The 23903-nt window shown below is 44.4% G+C and overlaps 3 protein-coding genes across 4 annotated transcripts in view; 1 reads left to right on the top strand and 2 right to left on the bottom strand.

Annotated features, from left to right (window-relative positions):
* Positions 1-1451: 1451 nt before the first annotated feature.
* Positions 1452-3921, bottom strand: osgin2 (oxidative stress induced growth inhibitor family member 2; the record flags this gene model as incomplete). Its single annotated transcript, XM_083678167.1, has 5 exons — positions 3828-3921; positions 3410-3546; positions 3095-3286; positions 2898-2989; positions 1452-2655 (listed from the first exon to the last, which is right to left on the bottom strand). The coding sequence occupies exons 1-5, from the start codon at positions 3892-3894 to the stop codon at positions 1452-1454; spliced, it is 1692 nt and encodes a 563-aa protein (XP_083534293.1). The 5' UTR covers positions 3895-3921.
* Positions 3922-10605: 6684 nt separating this feature from the next.
* Positions 10606-15589, top strand: gtpbp10 (GTP-binding protein 10 (putative)). The gene is made up of 10 exons (XM_083678434.1): positions 10606-10743; positions 11236-11429; positions 11689-11780; positions 12174-12318; positions 12524-12597; positions 13233-13285; positions 13437-13544; positions 13894-13971; positions 14237-14360; positions 14581-15589. The coding sequence occupies exons 1-10, from the start codon at positions 10711-10713 to the stop codon at positions 14811-14813; spliced, it is 1134 nt and encodes a 377-aa protein (XP_083534560.1). The 5' UTR covers positions 10606-10710; the 3' UTR covers positions 14814-15589.
* Positions 15590-16608: 1019 nt separating this feature from the next.
* Positions 16609-23903, bottom strand: part of adam22 (ADAM metallopeptidase domain 22) — a 50164-nt gene continuing 42869 nt past the window's right edge. The window contains exons 25-31 of one of the 2 annotated variants that reach the window (XM_083678433.1): positions 23509-23599; positions 23284-23337; positions 22866-22973; positions 22049-22149; positions 21881-21947; positions 19270-19393; positions 16609-19061 (exon numbers count right to left, since the gene is read on the bottom strand). In XM_083678433.1, coding sequence (XP_083534559.1) covers positions 19041-19061; positions 19270-19393; positions 21881-21947; positions 22049-22149; positions 22866-22973; positions 23284-23337; positions 23509-23599 — 566 coding nt within the window. In that variant the 3' untranslated portion in view covers positions 16609-19040. Of the gene's footprint in view, positions 19062-19269; positions 19394-21880; positions 21948-22048; positions 22150-22772; positions 22974-23283; positions 23338-23508; positions 23600-23903 lie in introns of both variants that reach the window. The other variant, XM_083678432.1, reaches the window with a different exon arrangement.

The following is a 23903-nucleotide window of genomic DNA, read 5'->3' on the forward strand; positions in this document are numbered from 1 at the left end:
GACACATGAGGCGTATCGTGGCTGTTTGAAAGTGACACCGTGTGAGAAATGTCACCAAGAAAATGATATACGGACCTGGATTCAAGCCAACTAGCATAAGATTTGGTCCACAATGGTAACTGGGATGGTAACTACGCTTAACAGGGTTTTAAAGTTTTAAAATTAAGTATGTTATAGAATATTCTTGTGTTATTTGGAATTTGTTATAGTCTTAAAATCAGTGGACAAATCTTATGCCAGATTAGTTGAATCCAGGCTTACATGTACAGTAATTGGCAATGAGTTTTCTGATCCAGAATACATTCAGGTCTGTGAGTGAAAGCTTTTGCATAGGAAATCTTTCAGTAGCGCTACAACCATAGAACTAGAATATCTGTTCTATGAAATTAGAATGTCCAATGTATCAATTCTAATTCTATGGCTCCATCTACCTAGCAGCTAAAGGAGGAGCCCTCTGAGATGAGGAAATAAAGATATGGTTTAGAAAAAGGCCCAGAAACACTAGGAACATTGAGTTTAGTTAATTTTTTACCATTCTTAGTTTCTAATACAGCATGCCTGTGGTGCACCAGAAAAGCTTTTGTCTTCTAACTGCACTTAGTCACAATATCTCTTATTCACTTCCATCAAAATGCACCACAGGAATGGAAAAATACCTTTCTTCCTTTGACAGTCTTAAGTTATGTATGTGTTGGTAGTCCCCTGGTGATGACACTGATGATGGTGTTATAATTTGGGGACGTTGGCAAGCTGGTCATGTGTTTTTTGTTGTCCATTTCTCTGTCCATTATCCAGCAGACACTGCTTGGGTCTTTAGGTTGGCACTGATGAGAAACTCAGAATTTAAGAGTCAAAATATTGAGATGATTGCACAGTCGTCAATCTATCAAAGGGAGTTCTAGTGGCTCACAGTTCATGGGGATGATAAAGGCCATCGAAGAGAAACTCGTTCACTGAACTAGGCAGAAGATGAGAAATCAGACAAGTTTAAATTGAATTGAAAGACACATGGTGAGCAAATAAAAAAACAACTGAAGATATTAAGGTCCATGTCGTAGAGTAGTTATAAATATGACTTTAAAAACATTGTTACACTGCAACTCGGACTCCTGGAAACTACACCTCTTGTTCAAGACTGACACAACCCTGTCTGAAAGCCATCTTGTTTTCTTTAGAAACCAAACAGTGGAGTTGGGTGGTGGGTTGATCCTACTCATGTACTCTTAGCCTGCGTCCAATCCCATCATCTTGAGTTCTCTCAGAAATGGTCAGAAAGCCTCAGAGTTGAAATAGATAAACACTGCATACACAATGAGTAGATTAAAAACCGTTCTGTTGGCTTTGCCCCTTCGTTGGTAACAGCCCAATAGAAATGGATGTCATAGAGCCAGCATACTGTAACACTGGCCCAAATCCTGCCGCCCTCTTCTCCTCCTCCTTCCTCTCTTTACTCAGATGATGCTCCCGCCTCCTCCCCCCCCGTCTGCGATCAGCTTCCCTTTCTTCTTCAGTCTCTTCAGCAGGCAGGAGGCAATGCCCAGAGCTCCACCCTTCAAAAAGCGAACAAAGTTGTCACCAACCAGCGGGCCCATGGCGAACAGCCCCGGTTCCTTAGCACACTCAAAGGTGTAGGGGTGGATGTCGATGGGGTTCTGCTTGCAGGAGATGGGCTTGGCTGGGTCCAGACCCAGGTACTGGCCCTGTCCCTTCAAGAAGAATAGGTTGGGGTGGGTACCAATCAGAACCAGGGCCATGGAGATCTTGAAGGCCTTGAGGGAGTTGTTCCCCTGCAGGACACACTTCATGTCAGGCTGGAAGGACACCACACAGTGCTCTGGGAAGCTAGTGTAGTCAAGGAACAGACTGGGGCCACCAGCAGCCGCCATGTTTGTTGTGGCATGTTGGGGCTTGGAGCACATCTTGGCACAGACTGAGGAGGCAATGCTAGGTGCCTGGGATCCATTAGCAGCAGAGGTGGGGGCCATGTTTGTTGTAGCATGGGCATAGGTCTGGGAGCGCATCATGTGGTAGACCCTGTGATATTCTGGGTAGAGAGTCTTGGGCAGCTGTTTGAAAATGAGGTCGGGGTCGTCTATGTGTTTTCTGAAGGCGTGCAGCACGGGAACATTGTTGTTGCATGCGCACAGTACCGCGTCAGCTGCACTTAACCCCGCCCCTACGATCAGGATTGGGTCAGAGTTCGGCCCAAGCTTCCGCTGGCTCACAGCCAATCCCAGATCAGAGATGCTGTGGAACACAAACGGTAGCTCCTCCCCCTCCACAGCTAGCCGGGCCGGTGAATCAGAAGCGCCCGTGGCCAGAACAACATTCTCCGTAAACAGGCAGAAGGGGACATGGTTATCCCCCTGCACCCGCTTGTACCCCCTCACCTCCCACAGACCTCCCCCTCCACTGCCATCTACACCCTCGTCCCCCATCCCCTCATACCCAACCTTCCCCACCTCGCCCACCCCACCAACCCCCTCGTCCCCAAGCCCGTTCTCCAGCCCCTCCCCCTCGTGACCCCGGAAGAGTTTCTGGACGGAGGTCACGTAAGTGTTGTCAACAAAGTTTTTCTTCAGACCCATCAGCTTCACATAGTTACGGTAGTAAGATGAGATCTCCTCTGGAGTAGCTCTGTCATTGCTCACGCTCCTGGAGGAGAGAAGAGAGAGATCAGGGATGAGGAAGAATAGAATGAAGTAGACCTAAGGCCAGTTTTGCAAGTTTAGCAAACATCTACCTGTGGCAGTAACAATACAGACGGGGGGTGGTGATTTATTCCATATACTGTACATACTAAGTGATACAGTATGTCTTGGTGTTTAAGGGATTATCTCTCTCTCTTTCTGCCCCATCCCCCTCCCCTCCTCCCTCTCTCTTCTCACTCTCTGTACCTGCGTTTCCCGTTGGTTAGGTCTCGGTAGTTGATCCCAGGAAGTTCCATCCAGATACCAAGACTGATAGTCAGCATGGAGCCCTCCATTGCCTGAGAGATATAGAGAGGACAAAAAAGTTAGTGAGGGAGTTTAGGGGTCTGGTTTTGGGTTGAGTTATAGTGGTGAAGAGGTAGAGGATGAGGGCGATAACTCACATGCCAAGCGCCCCCGGGTGTTGCCCTCCCCAGCACCAGGTGTGGGATGTGCTGCTGCTTATCTCTCCTCCACTGTAGAACAGGAGGGAACTCATAGCCAAAGTCAGCGTTGGGGTGCAGAAGGGTGTCAAAGAGGACTGCTACAGGGTTCCCAGACCGCCCCTCCAGACCCTCGCTCAAGTACTCAAGGTCCTGTAGAGAGAGACCAGCAGAGATGTGAACTCAAGTCACATGACTTGGATAGTAGCTGGTTTACAATGGATTTTTATCAGCCATTCTATTTGGTTAGCACATTGTATATTTGTATATGTTTACCTGTTCAGTGATGGGCAGATGCTTGGTCTCCTGTAGTTTCCTGTACAGTATTGGATTAGGGTGCACAGCCGTTGTGTCTAAGTAAGGCTTATACCCACCCAGCAGGTAGGACAGGCAGATGCCTGATGGCCCATTACCTGTACAGGTACAGAAGTGAAGAGATTATATCTGTCAATTATAGAATGAAAGAGATACATACAAAATACCAAGTTTTGGGAAGATAACATGGTTGCATATATGATGACAACTGGCAGCATGACAAGTGTAGGATTTGGGTCCAGGGCCCAGGGTGAGGTTAGGGTTTGAGTTACATATGCCATTGCAAATGACAATCAAGGTGACAGTAGGGTTAGGGACTGTGCTGGTGACAGGGGTTAGGCGTCAGAGGTCAGGGATTAAGGTGTCAGGGTTGGCTCACCTATGATGACCACAGGCAGGGTGGGGGGGTGCTCTCGGGGCAAGGAGGTCTCTTCCAGAAGAGGCATGGCTGCAGCCAGGGCCAGAGCCGGCACTGAGAGAGAAAGAGAAGGAGAGAGAGAGAGGGAACAGGGGATGACATCCATGGTGACAGCAAAATGGATGACTCGTTCAGTAGAAGTCTAGGTGACGAAGTGGCTGGAAAAGTAAAGTTCTGACAGGTTTAAACTGGACTGGTGTCTTTGCAGCAGGCAGCCGCTCGCTGTTGTTGTTGTTTTATGTGAGCGCAGATATCTATATCTGGCTATCTATCAGCGCTCAGCTGACCCCCCAACACACACAGAGGGAATAAAAAAACTATTCATCCTGTTATTGTGGACTTCTCTTCTCTCTCTCTCTCTCTCTCTCTCTCTAACACACACACAGACATGCCCCTCCCTTCACACATACACACACACACACACACCCGGGACCACAACACATGCCCCTCCCTTCGCACACACACGTGCACGTACCCAGACAGGACCACAACACATGCCCTCCTTTCACACACACACGTGCACGCACCCAGACAGGACCACAACACCCGCCCCCCCTCCCATCCCACCAGCCCCCAGCATCCACACACACATGGCCCGCAGCTAGGCTAACCTCTGTCTAACCGCTTTCCAAACAAAAGGGAGTTCTAATCAGATTTATAGAGGCTCAGGCCTGTTGTGCGACTGTGCCATTGAGCATGTGTAGGGAGTGTTTGGGTGCGTGTTATGCGACGGCACCATTGTGTGCCTGGCGCGCGGCAAATCCCCCCTGATCACTCCCGAGTAGGCCCTAATCCTGCCGGCCCTGTTTATGTCTTTGCCGCCCTTTTCACTGGCAGAATGTGATTGTGGCCCTGGCATGGTGACAGACCAGAGGCCTGCACCACGTTGCCCCTCCCACACCCACACACCCCTCATCTGCCCTGGGTCATCCTCACACACCAAACACCACCCTCGCTCTGCTCCACCACCAACCCCAAAACACCCCTCCCCATGCCCCGTGCTCTCCGCTCTCATCCCCACCTCCCCTCTCCAAACATGCAGTACCCCACATACTCCCTCCTCTCCACCCAGCTCCCCTCCCCTGACCTGGGTCTGTGAGCAGACTGTTTTTCTTTCAACACTGGGTTGTTTACCCTTTTCAGTAAAAGCGATGGGATTCCACGCATTGCCTGCCCTGTTTGGACTAGGCCGTGCCCCCAGTTGGCAGGCTGAAGCTGGCATTTCCACACCACTGCCTAATTTAACACTCTCTCATCCACATTCAGCTAATATACTCACATCGAGAGGGAGAGAGAAAGGGGGAAAGGGTCCGTAAGAGTGAGAAAGATGGAGATAGAAAGAGGGAGAGTGTTTTTTTTTCTTTTCTTTTTTTATTTCTGTTATCATTTAGAGTATCTCTGTAATAGGAGTGGGGAGGTGTTATGCCATGGTTTGGAAAGATTAGATGGCAATAGCAAGGTTGGGGTTGGTTCCATCTAAATTCAGTAGCTAAGGCAAAGGACTAATTATTAATTTGCACAGCATTTGCACCTGTTATTTTCAAGATGGATTTTTTTTCAAATACAAGAAGAGTAAAGGATATAATATAGATTGAGAGCTGCATGAGAACTTTAGGTAAAGCACCAATTAAGATGATATAATGTTTGAGTTTTTTCCTGTGGTTTATCACCCTCTGTTCTGATAACAACAGGTGCAAAGGGCCCTCTATGTCAACAATGGTGTGATATTTCAGAAGGCATGCTCTGTATCTGTTATGATGTGCTTTCTCTCTCTCTCTCTCTCTCTCTCTCTCTCTCTCACACACACACACACACACACGCACACACACACACACACACACACACACACACACACACACACACATATATACACACACACAGTGTAATCATTGTCATGGTTTAAGTCAGTTTTGTCAAATATCTGCTATTTTTTACAGAGGATGCTGTGTATGTCTACATCAATCATGTAACATTTGGGGCAGGAGTGGGAAAGATGACTAAATTAAACTGTAAATGCACATGTAAATTCAGCCACACCTACAGTAAGTATGTCTTTGTGTCTACCTGGGTTGGATGTCTGCATTACTGCCCGGAATTGTGTGTGTGTGTGTGTGTGTGTGTGTGTGTGTGTGTGTGTGTGTGCGTGTGCGTGTGCGTGTGTGTGTGCGTGCATGCGTGTGTATGAGAGAGGGAGAGAGAGAAAGAGAGGGAGAGAGAGAAAGAGAGGGAGAGAGTGATAAAGAGAAAGAGAAAGGGGTTGGAGGGTACAATAGTGAACTCTAAATAGACAATGCAGCTGGCATTCTGTGCTAGAGTTTTTTCAGGCGTTCTATTTTCTTATCTCTTCTAGTTCTTCTATAATAATAATAATAATAATAATAATAATAATAATAATAATGATAATGATAATAATACTAACAATAATACTACTAATAATAGTAATAATAATAATAATACTAATAATAATTGTGCTGTTACTGTAACTGTAACTCCATTCACATAGTCTGGTTAACCCCACAGTGACTTTTCTAATACAGTACATTACTTAACTTGTCCTATTATACTATTGTCAAGGAAAACAATGCATGAGTAAAAATGTATTAATGTTATCAATAATCACTCTGTTAAAGAATTATCTGACATTATCTGTCACCATATCTGACATTTTCTACAGACAAGAGTGAGTGACCAGTAGCCTATTGTGAAGGTGAATTATACAATTATTCCATATCACAAGAAAGAGCGTGCTGGCATTAGGTTTTGGGACCGTTACACACCTAAGTCCTTTAGTCTCTCCTCACTCCAGACATCTTGGCCATCCTACACACAAGGAGCACATGCGAAAGCGGCTATGTCATCATCCTTGCATAATTTATGTCACACACACTCACAGCCATCCTTTAACCATCCGCATGACACCAGGAGAAGCAGCATCACCAGGCAGCTCTGTAGACTACTTACCTCGGTGTGATTTATCTGTCTCCCAATCGCTCCTCTCTCTCTACGGCCGACGGCCGCGGTTCTGACGGTATAAATAGGCAATCACCGGTGGGAGGACCTATCCAGCACAAGTCATGGGATGACACACAGACCAGACTAGACTACCTCTCCCTCTCTCCATCCCTCTCTATCTCTGTCTCTCTCTCACACACACACACGCTCACACACACGCTCACACATGCACACACGCACACAACCTACTAACAACACTGATACCGCCGGTGTGAACAGATCTTAAAGACCCACATATATTTTAGACAAAATAAATGTCCCCTCAAGAAAAGACCTCATACGTTTCTGAAGGAGAGAAACCCGGTTTTGCGTTTGATTCAAGCATCACATGCGCAACTCGCGCTGCACCGGCAGGCATAGAGCGCGAGCACAGAATCATAGAGTCTTGATACATCCCCTGCTGCACCAGCATGTCTACGGGAGGAGGAAACTAAATCGATAGATTGCAGAGCACGGGTCCAGATGAGTCGTCAGCAAGCTGTTTCAATTTGATTTACCCCATAGGTCTATTTCGAATAGGCCCACTGGCTTGAAATTGTAGGCCTATATGGACTTGACTTGTTGTTACCATATCACAATTCTATCTGTTTCAGGTGTGGGTGGAAATTGCCCGTGTGCGCTGGGAATATAGCCTACCCCAGCCGCTGAATGAAGAGGTCAATATAGGAGGCGGTATTCGCATTTAGACCTCAAATATGGAGAAATTGCTTTAATTATATATTAACCTATAAGTTATAACCACGCCTGCCCTTTCATGTTTATATAATAAACCAAGGACCCCTTGTTTTTTGTCAAGAGCAGAATCCCCTTTCTGATCATGTTATTGGCTACCACTCTCTGTAGGAGATGGAAATAGCCGCTTATTGGGACAAGAAGATTGAAGTCTGACTGTGGTCTAGAAGTTTAGTAGATTTAACCACTAGAGAGCACAATTGTATCACATTTTGAGGAAAATATATTTTCACATTTTGAGGAAAAAAATATTTTCTTATTTCAGAGGAGCACCACAAATCTTAATGGTCCAATGGTCTACGTGTCCAAATGTCACTTTGATAACGTTTTTATAAAAATCCATAAGACTTTGTTTTGTTTCAATCGTTATTATTTTTTTGGGTGTTGAAATATGCAATATATAGACATGGTAGGCAACAGATAGGTAAGGTTTTTATTTACAAAAATAAAATACATTTGAAAACATATAATCAAGATCTGCTGGACACAGTATTCTAATAACAATCGGACAAACAGTCTACACAGACAAACAGATAAGGGCAAATCAGCACAAACTGGTCCATGGACTAAAGTATGGATGTTTTTTTAAATATATATTAGTATTCATTCAACACAAGAGGGTATAACTGCATCTATACTGACAGGTTCTGCTGACCCGGTTAGGAAGCTGGTTCAGTACATTTCTAACGAATACTACTGATTTTTTAAAAATGTTTTAATTCCATATCCCGTCAGACCTTTAACTGTCATGTGTCTGTTACACATTGTGTCTGTTTAACATTGTCATGTGTCTGGTGATATTACAAGCAGTTATTACCATCTTGTCTCTATTGTTCCCTGTCATTAAGCAATAGGCCTAGTTCACCACAAAATCATTAAGTCAAATCTGCAAGGCATCATCCTATCATCTATCCTTAATCTATCTCTCCAGACCTGCAGATTCTACCAATGTGTATCATAGGATCTACACAATAGATGATGTAGCCTAGATTAGAATATGGACAGGATGCCACCAAACTCCTTTTCAGGTTTTAGGGCATCCCACAAACTTGATTTGAATTTTGGTTGAACTATCCCTTTAGAGAAACATAATGTATCAGAAAAGGGATGGGCTGAAATGTCCACATCATATTCAGCGCTACGGTGTGAATACACCTTTACACTCTTGGAGTGTATACTCGTGGTGGATCAACTAGTATGGAGTAGGATGCGATATTTCTTTTTAACACTTTGGCCAATGCCACATTGACGATTAAATAGGGGTAAGCAATTTGATGAAATGTATAATTTTAGAGGACAATGCAAAGCTATTAACTTGTCGCTTTATTTCCTTCCTTTATTTACTTCATATACATGATGTGTAGGGGCATAGGGTTCGATAGCGTAATTGATTCGGCATCCTTAATGCAGAATTATATGCGTAAAACTATACACACATTATGCGTAATTCGGTGCGTATTTTGGGAAGGGTTCCATTACGCGCAGTTCGGACACCGTCGTTTTGTAGCGCTTTCCCAGCCCGTGTGTCTGGGATAGCACGCAGTCCACATACGTGGCCCAGAACTGCTTAGCTAGTTGCAGAAATAAGTCGTTGTGCCACTGTTGCTGCGATGCGCGCAGGTGTGTCATGAGGTCCCACAGCGCACCCACACTGTCCCCCACCCGCAACCGCCGCGTCTGGATCACAGCCAGGGAAGAGGAGTCCCAGCAGCCAGGATCGATCTCGCCCAGGTTGCCTGGAGTCCTGCCAGTAACGCCTTCGGTCCCGATGAGTATGTTGGGCATGGCGCTAGAGAAGGTGGTGCTAAAGGCCAGGAGGACACATAGGCACTGCAGGCGCCTCCATCGGCCATGGAAAGTGACCATCATCCAGAGCGATGAGAGAGTCCTATGATGATAAGAATACCAATACCTTACCTTTCCATGCACCATGTAACCAATAAGCAATCAGATATACAGGATTTCAGTAATATATTCACATAATTCTGAAATTCATGCTAAATGTCAAAAAAAAAGAGAGAAAAAATGTTGTTCGAGTCAGTTGCATTTTCTCTGTTTAAACACGTAGGCGATGCAGTAAAATACATTCACATCTATCCATTAATTGCATCCCGTTTGGCTACAAGCCCACAGATTGTTTAAATTCTATTGAATGGAGTGTTCTGAGTAAACATGGGCTAAACAAAATATGCTTAATTGACTGGCGTCCTTCCCACATCTTCATAATAAAAACAATAATACAAAATGTACTTACTCTGTAGTCAGATCTGCTACAACAGCATTTGAAACCATCCAAATACAGGACCCAAGTGCGGACTCGATTGACTGTTCCAGTGACTGGATTGACTGTTCTTTATAGCCACGCGCGCGTCATTGGCTACAGACAGGGAGCGCTCGAGCTCGGAGGGAAGACTATGATGACTTATGCAGAGCTTGCCAATAGGTAGGCCTTTCATAGGCCTATTTGAGTTATAAATATATTTTTATATATTACTATAAAAAATAGTATAGTAATAGTATATTTCTATAGAGAGAGAGAGAGAGAGAGAGAGAGAGAGAGAGAGAGAGAGAGAGAGAGAGAGAGATTAACGAGACGAATATAGGCATGAATGAATTAATGGCTGGATGGCTGGATGGATGCACACCTCGGAGATAGGGTAGACAATTGCAAGTAACAGAATGTATTAAGGAAAGAGGGAAGAAGTCAAGGAAGGATAGACGAAATCTAGGCACTGCTTTGATCATAGCTGCAGAGAAACAGCTAGCAGTTATGTTCATTCTAAGATAATAATCAGAAGAGCCGTTGATCACACTGCTGACACTGGCGGGCCTGGTGGTGCATGTTGTGATGATGCTTTTTTTTAAAAATGTTTTTATTGCAGTGAACAACATATAATGTGAATGGAGATGGGAGAAAGGGGGAATCGGCTACGTATGTTGACCGACGCCAATAGCATCCAATAAATGCTCAGGATTTAAACATTTCCGGTCCCACCTACAACACATGGCTGCAACTACTTCAAGCATAAGCAAATGACACCTACCTAGCTATCAATACACCTTTTCAACTTTGAATACAGTGTGTACTTGCACCTCAAAAATGGTTTGGATCAGTAGGATTTGTTACCGGAAGGTTAGTAACTAAGCCAAACTTCTCTGGTTGCTAAGACGACTGTTGCGATACCATAGTTTACACGATGCTAAGCTAGCTAACTGTGTTGTCATTCTGCTGTCCTTCAATTCCTCCACTGTGTGTGATGACGTGCACCAGGGGGACATTTATTGATTTGTTTTAAAAGCTAGCTAGCTACGTCTCACGCAGTTGATGCATTCTTCTCCATCTCTCTCTCCCTCTGTCTCACTCTAATTCGTGAGTCAGATGCCGTCTCATCCACACAAAACACAAGAAAGGGTCTAGCTAGCTTTAAGTGTGTAGCTAGCCACACACACACACACACACACACACACACACACACACACAAAATGTGGATAACTAGCTTGATAACATGTCATTATTATCTCTCTTGTGCGTGCGCGCACGGCAGAGCAGTGATTGTCATAGTTCTTGTTTGACACAGTCTGTTTAGTGATACATGTCCTCTCTTCCCCTCTCTCTCTCCTCCAGTATGGTAACTTTGTGGACAACCTGCGGCTGTACGTCCGGGGTGGCAGTGGCGGGATGGGGTTACAGCGTCTTGGGGGTCAGGGGGGTAAAGGGGGAGAGGTGTGGGTGATAGCTAAAAACGAGATCACCCTGAAGAAGATCAAGGATAAATATCCCCAGAAACGCTTCATTGCTGGAGTGGGAATCAACAGCAGGTACAGGGTCTGGTTGTATGCTGATTGAGGTGTAGACCTGAGTGATTGATTGATTGTTTTTAGTGGACGGGAGACACGTGCAGTATGCATTAGCAGTTGTACAATACTTGTTATTTCCAATGTGGTCCTTGTTGGATGTGAGCCTATATGGTATACCAACGATGCAAGAATATCTCAGCATTCTGTTTTGTGTGCATATATGTACCATTCACTGTGTGTGTGTGTGTGTGTGTGTGTGTGTGTGTGTGTGTGTTTATAGTATCAGGGCCCTGAAGGGGGAGAAAGGTGAGGACCAGCAAATCTTAGCGCCTCCCGGTATCACTGTCACCAGTGACGATGGCAAAGTCCTTGGTAAGTCAAACACCTCTGACTCCACATGATATGATACACACACATCACAGACATGATACACACACATCACAGACATGATACACACACATCACAGACATGATACACACACATCACAGACATGATACACACACATCACATACATGATACACAAATGCTATAAGATAAGAACAGCACACACCTCCATAACACTTGGGTGTGACATAATAATGATGATAATGATGATGATTGTGGTGCTGACTGCAGTGCTCTGAGGATGAGAAAATCTGCAAATGAAACTTGGCTTCCCACATACTGTACCTCCCCTCTTTATCTCCCCCCCCCCTTCCACACTCCCTCTCTCTTTTTCACCCGTTTCCCACCTTGCACTCTTGCTGTCTTCTGTCTGTGCCGTAGGTGAACTGAATGTTGATGGGGATCGTGTGTTGGTGGCCAGGGGGGGCAAGGGGGGGACGTTCCACTCAGCCTTCCTGCCCACTAAAGGCCAGGCCAGACAGATACGACTGGACCTCAAACTCATTGCTGACCTGGGCCTGGTGGGGTGAGAGAAGAAACACACACACACACACACACACACACACAACACAACACACATTATGATCACTCACAATGACACTACATACATTTTTGACACACATTATGATACAGACACTTATCAAAATGAGACCTCATACACACATGGATACACATACTGACAACTGAATTATTTTTTCACGCAAAACCTTTTTGTCTTGCGTCACTACCAGGTTCCCCAATGCAGGAAAGTCCTCACTACTGTCCACCCTGTCTTATGCCAAACCCCAGATCGGCAGCTACGCCTGTGAGTGTACACACACACACACACACACACACACACACACACACACACACACACAGGTAAACATCTTTGCCTGAGGTTCAAATCATATCAGATTTTCGTAAATAAAAGTTCCCCACTGGAAAATAAGCACTTGAACGAGCCTCCAATTCAGAGCTCCAAGTGGGAAACACAAGTTCATAAATTGTGATCCTTTCATCTTCGCCGTGGAGAAATGCCTACTAAAAGACAGTCGTTTTTACTGTTTTTACAGTCGTTGCCGTCAGATGCATTTTTTTTTTTTGAATTTCTGTACTTCTGTATTTCTATTTTAAAATAGTTAATCGTTGATAATTGTGTATATACAGTAATGGAAATAACTAGGTTAGTAAAGTAGAAGCCCTGTTAGGATGTCCATGTTGTCAATTAGAACATTGATGTGAGCTAGCTAGCTGTAATTTCATTGGTTGAAGAGTTGTTCCGACACCAAAAGCACTTAAACGTGCTCATGTCGCATTTACGACTTTACGAACGTCACCAACTGGAAAGCTCAGAGTTTCCAAGAAGCACATGAACGTTTCATTAATACTGCCGTTTGTACTGTTTTGTGTTTTCTAGTTAGTTGGTTTATGAGTGTAAATGTTGTTGTTGTTCTGCAGTCACGACTCTGAGGCCTGAGATTGGCCAAGTCATGTACGAGGACCATAAGCAGGTAAGAAAGATGAGGTTGTCACTCCATATCTCTTATCTATCCGCTAACTAGTTGATCCTCAGTGTTCTATTCTCTTTAATTGGTCCTTCTCTCAGTATTCTTATCCCTCTGATTGGCCCATTCTCAATATTCTTCTCTCTGACACATGTAGATCTCGATAGCGGACCTCCCAGGGCTGATTGAGGGGGCACACCAGAATAAAGGCATGGGGCACAAGTTCCTCAAACACGTGGAGAGGACCAGGCAGCTGCTTTTTGTGGTACGACCATAATTCAACCCCAGTAGGACCACATGTCAACCCCAATACAATACAATTATAAGGTTAGAGTTGGAGAGTAGTACACATACAAATGTGGCACATGAGCTGGACAAAAGGTATGGTATTTTATGATTTGTCCTCTCATTGGTTGCTGCTCTCTATTATAGCTGTAATCAGTTAGTTACAGATTCATTTAATTGATCTTAATTACATTAAATGAAAGATCAGATTTGGAACTAGCAAACAGTGAGCAGAAATAGTTTTTTATAATCACCATGTTTTACCTGTGCTGTTCATTTCAACTGTGATGTTGATGAAGTCCTCTCAACACTCTTCTCTCTGGTTGTAGGTGGATGTTTGTGGTTTCCAGCTGGCAAGCAAGACACCGTTTAGGTCAGCTTTTGAAGCCGTGCAACTTCTAACCAAGGTGTGACTAGCAGAGCACATGAACTCAGAAACAAACCACCTACTCACTTTCCCTCTGTCTGAGTTTTAAGTCTCACAATATGTGTTTTCTCCCACTTCTCACCTCTCTCCCACTCTCTCTCTCTCTTCACCGCTCTCTCCTGCTTCCCCCATCCCCCCTCCCCATATCTTTTGTTCCCTCTTTAAATATCTCTTGTCCTCCCTCATTCCCCTTCCTTTCCATCTTTCACCCCCCCCCTTCTTCTTACTCTGCTGACTCTCTCTAGGAGTTGGAACTGTACAAGGAGGATCTCCTGTGTAAGCCTGCTCTGTTGGTGGTGAATAAGATGGACCTCCCTGATGCAGAAGACAAACTCGGGGAGCTGCAGGAGCAACTGCAAAACCCACATGGTGAATCTCATCACCACCATAAACTGGCAATAGATTATCACAGGGTCAAATTGAGTTTTGATTAATATTGCTTATACCTGTCCTACTATCCTTTCTGACCTACATACAAGAAATGCCAAGGGATATGGAGCAGGGGCTCTATTGGATATTGAGCGCTTATTTTGTGGTTTAGCATTCCAGAATATTCACAGTGCTCTGCTGTTGTGCTCTTCCACTGCAGAGTTTTCCCACCTTTTGCCCGAAGACATGATTCCTAAGAAGAACATACTCTTCAGACATGTGGTTCCTATCTCTGCCTCCACCGGTTTTGGAGTCGCACACCTCAAGACCTGCATCCGCCAATCACTGGACGAGGATGTTGACGAGGCAACAGAAACCCTGCACCGTGATAGGCTACAAGCACTAAGAGGAGCAGTCCCAGCCAAGAACACACCCAAATGGGGATCCAGCTGAGCTGGCGTTGCAGTCTATGGACATGAATAGTTTGGGAGAGAGAGAGAGAGAGAGAGAAATGTTCCTACCTAGCATAACCTAGACAGGGTGGCGTCCTTCTGGAGTCACCCAACAGGAGGTCAACATCTGTGGGTGGCCCTTACAGATTTCCCCTTTTGATACATTTTAGTATTTTTCTCTGGATATTGCTTTGTACCCTAAGGACCCATCTAGGGTGAACACCCAGGACAGTCCACCATAAACACAACAGGAGAGGCCGGAAAGACTGGAGGCTGTTACTGCCTAACCCTAACCCTTAATCAAAGCTGAGCTGGCCAAATACAACCAAGCCAGCTACTCAAACTGTGGACTGAGTTATTTATCTAGAGAAAGACCACTTGGAAGAGGAACAGAAGTCTATACAATGTGTTAAATGTAGTGTGTTACTGGTTTACTTTAGTAGGCATACCTGCTTGGGACCTGCAGGACAGTGTCTTCATAAGTTATGTTTCTCAACCATCTTGTTTTCATACTGTATGAATTATCTAATAAATGCTGCCTGTATGGCAACATTGAAGTTGTGTATTCTTTTTAATCTCAGAGTGTCCCAAATGGAGTACCTTGCATCTGTTTCATTACAAAATCCTGTACATCAAGGAAAATAAATGTACTGCAAGAATTGCCTTTCGTCCATGGTTTCCAGAAAGTATGAGGGCTTTGAGTCTTTCATCCAATAGCATCTGCATGAAAACCTTAACCATTGAAGGGGAAATAAATGTCAACACACACACAGACATATCGATGAAAGTTTTATTTTATATTAAATATATTACAATACTGAATGATATTGTAAGAAAAAAAAATATGGGCATTGATTTTTGCATTGTCATTCTATGTACAGCATACAGCAAAAGAAAAGACAGCAATATATATGAAGGTTTTGGAGCGGTACATATCAGGGTTAAGGTTGCTGTAGTATACTGGAGCAGAGAGTGTCTAAGCTTGTTAGAGAGAGCTACTAGGTTGGGAATGGCATGGTGGAGAGTTTGGGTGTCTCACAGTTAGGCTGCAGCTGTATGGTTGCTGTGCTCCATTTTTTGATACATTCAAGTCTGTGTCTGTCTTTCCATCCTCTTTGCCTTGTGTTGTTTGGACATGAGTCAGTGCAGTAGTACTGTTTGGTTATGCCAGTCCAGCCGCTAGAGCAGGTAGAAACACACAGCAGGAACATTTACACAAGCGTTACCTGGCCAGGTGAGATGAGAGGAGGACATGTTCTCCAGGTGGAGAGTACAGACAGAGCATACTCAGGTGAGACAGACTGACAGCACAGAGCTCATGGACTTGACAGAAACCATATCAACCCCTACGGTCCCACCCCTGCCACAATCATGCAACGCCTTCAAAGTATATTACAGGACACTATCTATGATCCTCAAGTAAACAATCATAGTTAGTTGTAGCACAGAATGATGTTTAAAATATTGCTTGAGAAGTATGATGCTTTATTTCCACAGCCTGAGAAATCCCAGGGAGAACATCAGGTTATTAAATATCAGCCAATGCCTTATATCATAGTTAACACAAGAGTGAAGAAGAGAGCTCTGGTAATAGAGAGGCAAATCATGAGCTCATCTGCACAGGTCTCTATAGCATATACGCCCCATGCTGCCATAGCTTAGTCCCATCTTCATACCATAGAAGCCATACAGATCTGCACATGCCAGAGTTAAGACGTCTTGGAACGGCCAGAGACGAGTGTGCTTTAAAAACTCAAATAACCCCGTCATGTCTCCATTTAACTCAACGCACATAATCACAATAATGCACTTTATTTCTGTTTGAATAACTGCTGTACAGGATACTGAGAAAAAGTGAACATTATAAAGGTACTTAAGAGTAAAAAAAATACTTGATACTTGTCATATTAATCCAATATTGTGATGATCTTAATATCTATACAGTCATAGTGCATACAGTAGAAAATGAAAACGAACGGTGCCCACACTAAAACCAAAAGCATACGCAGTTAACGACACACAGCAGGCCTAACTGATATGGACAGTACAGTATCTACATAGGATAGAATAAAGACTTGTCACCTATGTTGCCTTTAGGTACAGATCTCACATCAGCTTCCCTCCCCAGTATCCTAACCTTCCAGTAAGCAATGCAATGCAAAACTGACCTTAGATCAGTGTCTATGGGCAATTTCATCCTACTCTGAGTAAAAACCTGAACCTGAATCTTTAAATCACACAAGATGCCACAGGTGATTTAGCCAGGCCCCTGTACAGAATGTGCTTCAACAAATTCTTATGACAAGCTATCGTTGTCTCATCATTCTGGACGGCAAGATGATTGCTCGCCAGGATTCGGCTAAAGTTCACACAGGTCTGCGACAACAGGCAATTCATTTATTCAAGAGACTGGGTTGATTATGTTGAAAACCAAGCGGCGCTCACTATCGCAATGGTGTCACAACTAAGATAACTGCAAATGCCAATCAAGGAAAAAGTATTTCAATGACATGCTTATTTCACATTACAGTCTCACAAATAGCTTACTAGAGGACAGAGATACTGTGGTATTCCACGGTCTTTCTGTTGGTCTTTAAAAGCTCAAACAGCAAGCACTGTACAGAATCGTTCATCATTTACAAGGCAAACAAAAGCAAAACAGCTGTCAAACTATTTCCAGTTTCTCATGATCAATCATTTGACACAACTTGTTATTACATTGTTATATTCTCACATTCAGGTGATTTCAGTGTATTTGTTCTCTCCAGCAGTGTTCCATCTTCTAGCCAGAGTCAGAGTACAGTGCTAAGACAGACTGCTCTGTACACAACTCACATGAGATCTCCCAAACTCTTCAAAAACCACCATGACCAAATGAATGGACACTTTACTGTCATGTATTCACATTTAAACATACACCAAACACCTTTCTCTCCCTTCTCTATAAATCAGGTGTAGTGAGGAAGGGCTCATCAAACTATCTTGTGTCTGTTTCCCACAAATGTTGTTAAAACGATACTTAAATCATAAAAGATCAAGCCAATAACAATCTCAGTTAATGTTAGAAATAACAACATTCTTAACTTTACTGTAGCAATTATGACCGGCTCTATGGGTGCATTTCTCTGATGGAGGGATGAAACTGAGCGAAAAAAAGATAAAACACCTTTTGTACATTCTGCTGTGGAAGAAAAGAAAGCTGCAAAGTTCACACAGCCACAAGAGAGAAGCGAGAGATTAGAGAGAAGAAAAGAAAACAGGCCTACAGGACAGAAAAGAGAAACACTAACCCTACAGATACCCGTCTGTCTACAACACCACACACAGCAGGAGGAGAGGACAGAGGGAGCATCCCCTCATCCTTACCTCTCAGGAAGTAAAAAAAGAAAAACACATCTCACTGTGTCTTTAAGCTATACATATTTACACACAAAAACAATTCAGCCGATGCGGTCAGGGTAAAAGAGAGCACAGGGCGTGGGTTGGGTCCATGTCATGGGCTGTTGACTGTAATAATGTGTGAATGAGTGTGAAGAGTCGCTGACAAAGCCTAGAATGGAGAAAAAGCTTAAAGGCCTACATATGAAATCACCAACCCCCGCATGCTGTCCATCCCAACTCAGACCGCGTGTCTTCTTCTCTTTTGAACACTAGGAGGATTGAGCTGATAAACAGGGTTTTCTCATGCATACAGTGTTGGCTTTTCTACAGTGATTTGCGTGCTTCAAAATGGTAAAGAAATCCAGAGATACGATAGTGACCTGTTCCTGGTCCCGCCCCCAACAGAGAGGAGCACCAATCAGCGGAGAGTGTTCTCATGGGAAGGGGGTTGGGGAATAGGGAGTGAGAAGGGAGACAGAGGGGTGTTGGGAGGGTAAGAACAAAGCTGAGGAGGTACCAGGGGCATGGGGGAGACGGGGGAGGTAAGGGAGGGGCCTGAGTGATCTGGAGCTTAGCTGAGGCTGAGCTCAGGTTGATCTGGAGCTGATTTGAAGGTGAACTCCTCTTCTCTTGTGGAGCCCCAGTGTAAGAATGCCTCCTGCAGCTGCTATTGAGTGAATCAGTTTTGGAGGAACTTCCATTCAGTGACACACACGCCTCCTCCCCTTCTTTGAGGTGCTCTCTCTGTTTTTCTCATTTTGTGTCAATTTTGTTTTTGTTTTTTCATTCATAGAAAAGCAGACGAAAATGTAGTTCTTTAGTAGTTGCAGAGTAGATAAGAGGAGCGCTATATTGAAGTCTCCCACAGCTGCAGAATGAGATGGAGGGAGAGAGAGGGGGGAGGAGTGAAAGAGGGATGGGAAGAAAAAAGGAGAGATTATTTTCAACTACAACCTCTGTGCATATATGTGTATGTGGTATTTGGATGATATGTGGCATGAGTGGGTAGTAACATACTTATGTATATTCAGTACAACGGTATGTTCTGTTGTTGTTATTGTTGTGACAGTATTTACCCTGGCACTCTGCCTGTTGGCCTTCCTCTGGTCGTCGGGGAGGGGGGGCATGGGGTAGGGGTACCTCCGGCTGGACGCAATCGACCCTGTGGAGGAGGTGGGTGACTTGGCGGGGGACAGCGTCCTGGAAAAGACAGGAAATGTCACTAACAATGGCATCATTCCAACTCTAACGTCTGGTGTTGGATAAAGTTGCCCCAAGACACTAATCTAATGTCAGTTTTCCTTGATGATTCATACCATTTTGATGTAGGTAAGCTGATCCAAGATCTGTGCCTGGGGGCAACTTCTACCGTGAGCCCCTTAAGAGCTCTTAAGAGTTGTCCATAAGAGCCCTTAAGAGTCTAATAGCAATACTGAACTATACAGTATGCTATGGAAGGGACCGGACACTCACTAGCAACACTACACATAGCAACAAGACCCAATCAAAGCAAATCAGAGCAAAAATAAAGTAGATTTTCTTTCAATTGACAACGCCATACATGTGATCATATGATGTCAATACATATTCACTTTCATAGCACATATAGAAAATGTAGAACAACAAGCGTGACCCTAGTTCAGCTTTTAATGTCTGCCTGGGCCAGAGCAGGAAAGCCTGAACACAGCTCTGGTCTGGGCACAGTCACATCTGCCTCCAACAGTGAGTGAGTGAGTGAGTGTGAGTGTGAGTGTGAGTGTGAGTGTGAGTGTGTGTGTGAGTGTGTGTGTGTGTGTGTGTGTGTGTGTGCACATCTATCACAGTGGAGATGTAGTGGGGATGGTGGGGTGATTGTGAACAGACCAGATCGGTGGGCAACCGATACACACAGGACATAGCACAGGACATAGCACAGCACAATGATGACATCAGAGCAGAACACGAGTGATGCACAATGATGACATCACAACAACCACAGAGACAGCCAGGGACATATACAACACTGTGAGCTCAAGCAGGGGACAAGACTAGTGAGGAAACACTGAACATGCAGAAATAGAGACATGATGGCAAGAGCAACAGAGGAAAATTAGGAAACAGACAGCACAACTAATAATGACAATTTCTGTCAATAAAGGTCCAACAAAATGGTAAAACATATGTTACACAGCTGTAAATGTTTGAAATAAAAAATCTACTATTGACATACAGTACAGTGTGAATCTACACTAACAATCTGTAAAGTGGGAAGTATAGTAGTTGTGATGCAACCTTCTGAAATGTACAGAAACAATAACTTACAGTAACTACACTGACCCTTCAGCACCCATATCATGTGATCTGGTCTACTTTGTATAGGATGGAGTGAATGTCTGGGAGGGGGACGAGACACAGCTCCCCAAAATGTCCCTACAACTGTGATCCCCAAATGTTTTGCACTGTGACCCTCCTAATGCCTTAAACCCAATACAAAATTAAATAGACAAAAAACGCCTCAAAACCATTTTTCTGCCCACAATCTAGGATACCTAGACTCTTCTGGCCAACCATAAATGAAACCAAAGGTGAGAGGGGTTTAAAGAGAAGAGTGGGGAGGGGTCTGAAGTATAGGAGATGATCTGAGGTAATACCTAAGGTAGGGTCCTTCAGTGTTTTTATTCACATCTTCTACCCATTTAGTTACATCATAATACTCTGTTTGGAAGCGAGGGGTTAAGTACCTGCAAAGGGGTGGGGGGGGTGATGGACACACCGAGAGGAGAGGTGAGAATGGGAGGAGAGGTGAGAGAAGAAAGGAAGAAAGAAAAGAGGATGAAAAGGAGAGGGGAGAAGAGGATGGAGTTGAGGAAGAGGATGAGGGAGGAAGAGGAGATATTTTAGGACAGCGGAGCAGAGCAGAGACATTCTGAAAACACACCACCAAGATGCAAGTGAGAGGATGACAAGATGGCAGACAAGCCTGTGAATTAGGATGAATTCACTATGAACATCATGAGTGCTACAGAGGTGTGTGTGTGTGTGTGTGTGTGTGTGTGTGTGTGTGTGTGTGTTTGTGCGTGTGCGTCATTTGCATTTTGGTTGGGTGTCGCATCGTTCCAAGCATTTTGGTTCTTGTCTTTCAGCCTCATGCTTTTAGACGAGAACAGTCGCACTGCAAATGGCCTCCAGGGCTATGACCGAAAAACCAACAAACAACACAACAGGCTGAAAGGTAAACGACACATACAGTATGCTCTGTTGTGTTCATTCACAAGGAACTTGTGCAAGCAGTTGTCACCATTGGGCCATGCTAGAAAAGACAGAAGAACAGCCCTTTCTAACCTAAATTAAATCCCAACCTTTACCTAACCTCAGCTCATAGCTCATAGCTGTATATTGTTCTGTATCATAGCTGTGTTTGTTCATCAATTTCGGCGATATCGCCACTTTGGTCCATTCTAGCATGGCCAGTGACTACTGTTAGGTCCCACATGCATTCTACAATGCCATTCATGTTCCAGTGCTACGATCAATGTACTTTCTTATTTAAAAAAGCAGCATGGATTGACTTCAATGCTAAGTAATGAAGTACATAGCCTACCTAACTAAGTCATTTCACACTACCCTCTAGGCAGGTGTATAATCCTTGGATAATGTGAAAACCCATCCTGTTATATAGATCTGCTCAGTACAGGACAGGCCACTTACTCTGTGGAGTTAGAGCGAGGACGGAACTTCTTCCCTCTCAGCTTCTTACGATTGCCACTCAGATTTCCTGCAGAGAGACGAAACACAGTCACACACAGTCAACACAGGGAAATGTGTGTGTGTCTGTGCTTGTGTTTGTGTGTGTGTGTGTGTGTGTGTGTGTGTTACCTTGCCATGAGTTGCTCCTGGGTCGTCCATTTTCGCAGATGTCAGAGATGTGTTTAGCGTCAGGGATTCTCTCGCTCCATGAGTGTGATAAACCGTTTGACCTTCACACACACACACACACACACACACACACACGGCAGGGCCAGGAACAGCAAAAACCATTACAATCATCATCATTACCATCAACACTTTCAGTGATAGAAAACCACCATGGCTGAACTACAGGTCAGTACAGGCTCTAGGTACTTTGTTGTTTGGCTAAAGCTGCGAACAGACAGTTGATAATAAGAGAAGGAAAGGGAGGGGAAAGGTAATACCATGACTGCAGACAACGACACCATGACCTCTTGAATGATACCATAACAAGTGTGAGTGATACCATGACAACAGGATGACAACAGGAGTATATGAAGCATGTGCAGAGAGAGGAATAATGTTACGATTAAAACAAACATATCCCTCACAAAGAGATAGAGAGGCCAGATCACAACATATACACACACAAACAACTATACACATAATACAAACAGACACACGTGCCTACACAGGATGAATGAACCAGATAGAGTCACACAGACACACACACAGCTGTGGATATTAGAATGGCAACAGTGGTGAATATACACGCACACGCACACGCACACGCTCAACCTCCCACTACACTCACACTCACACAGTGAAAGCCAGGTGTGGATGAGAGTGGGATGGCAGTGAGATGGCACACCTGAAGCCGAACAGAGAGATGTTCTGGGAGATGGAGGGTATGGAGGGAGTGAAGGAGAGGGTGTATATCTGCAGGTGAGACAGGCAGGCAGACCTCTTCTTGGAGCTGCAGCCAGAGTTGGTGCTGACACCAGGGGGCATGTCACTGTAGAAGGAGTCAGCATCCCCCGGCTTCTTCACGTAGTCACCCGGAGGCATTTGCCTGGTAATAGTCAACACGCCAGATATCGGTGTGAACAAGCTGCTCTATGACTCTATTATTATGGATTACAACAACAACAGTGATTCCAGCAAGTACAGTTTGGGTTTTTTGGGAAGGGAGGGGGGGGGCGGTCTATATACAAAGACACATTTACACTGTTAAAACAACAATATACAGTAGGGGATGTCATAGGAATGAGTTAAGAGAGAGTCTGAGAACTGTCCCCTCCAAATCCCTGTTTATTTATGCAAAGTGCATCAATTTAACCAGAAACACGCATAAAAAAAAAAAACACAAAAAGTTAACAAACCTGCAGAATCTTCTGTGCACCTCAGACTCAACATAGCGCCTCTGTCTGTAGCTCCTGTGAGAGTGGAAGAACACACATTTACTATAAGAAACCCTCCTTAACTCAGATGTCCCTTTTGAAGCCCATGACTAACACCTAGCCCAGGTATACTACCCTGCTTGAAGTGTACTTAACCTCAGAGCTAACAACTTGTCAGGTCAATGTCTCTGGTCCAGTAATACTCACTTGTAACCCCAGGCAGCGATGGCCAGTATGAGGGCAAGGAAGAGGATGGAGCCAGCGATGGCCCCAATGATGATATTAGTACTAGTGATGCCTGAGAGAGAGAGACAGAGACAGAGACAGAGAGCTCAGTTGTTGTTTCCAGAATAATCTGGAAGCGGTGCACACTTTGAGGGGACACACCACACTTCAACAGCACACTTAAACAGCACACTAAAACACAGCACACTCAGGGAAAAGAGGTCTGAACGAAAGTCAGAGTAAACATTGAGCTACTGTACTGTATGTGTATGAGGCCACTCAACAGCACTGTGTTGAAGGGGCCTACATATGCAGTACTGTATGTTTACATATCACTATACACACTTCACTTCAAGTCTAATGGGTACTTTCAACTT

This window comes from Argentina silus (genome assembly GCF_951799395.1).
Source record: "Argentina silus genome assembly, chromosome: 10".
Lineage (NCBI taxonomy): Eukaryota > Metazoa > Chordata > Actinopteri > Argentiniformes > Argentinidae > Argentina > Argentina silus.

Excerpts from the sequence above, each read along its gene's own strand:
- gtpbp10 (XM_083678434.1), top strand. The coding sequence starts at position 10,711 with ATGGTTTGGATCAGTAGGATTTGTTACCGGAAG. Across the intron at positions 10,744-11,235 it reads GTAGGATTTGTTACCGGAAG|TATGGTAACTTTGTGGACAA; the intron begins GTTAGTAACTAA and ends TCTCTCCTCCAG. Across the intron at positions 13,972-14,236 it reads CCGTGCAACTTCTAACCAAG|GAGTTGGAACTGTACAAGGA; the intron begins GTGTGACTAGCA and ends GACTCTCTCTAG.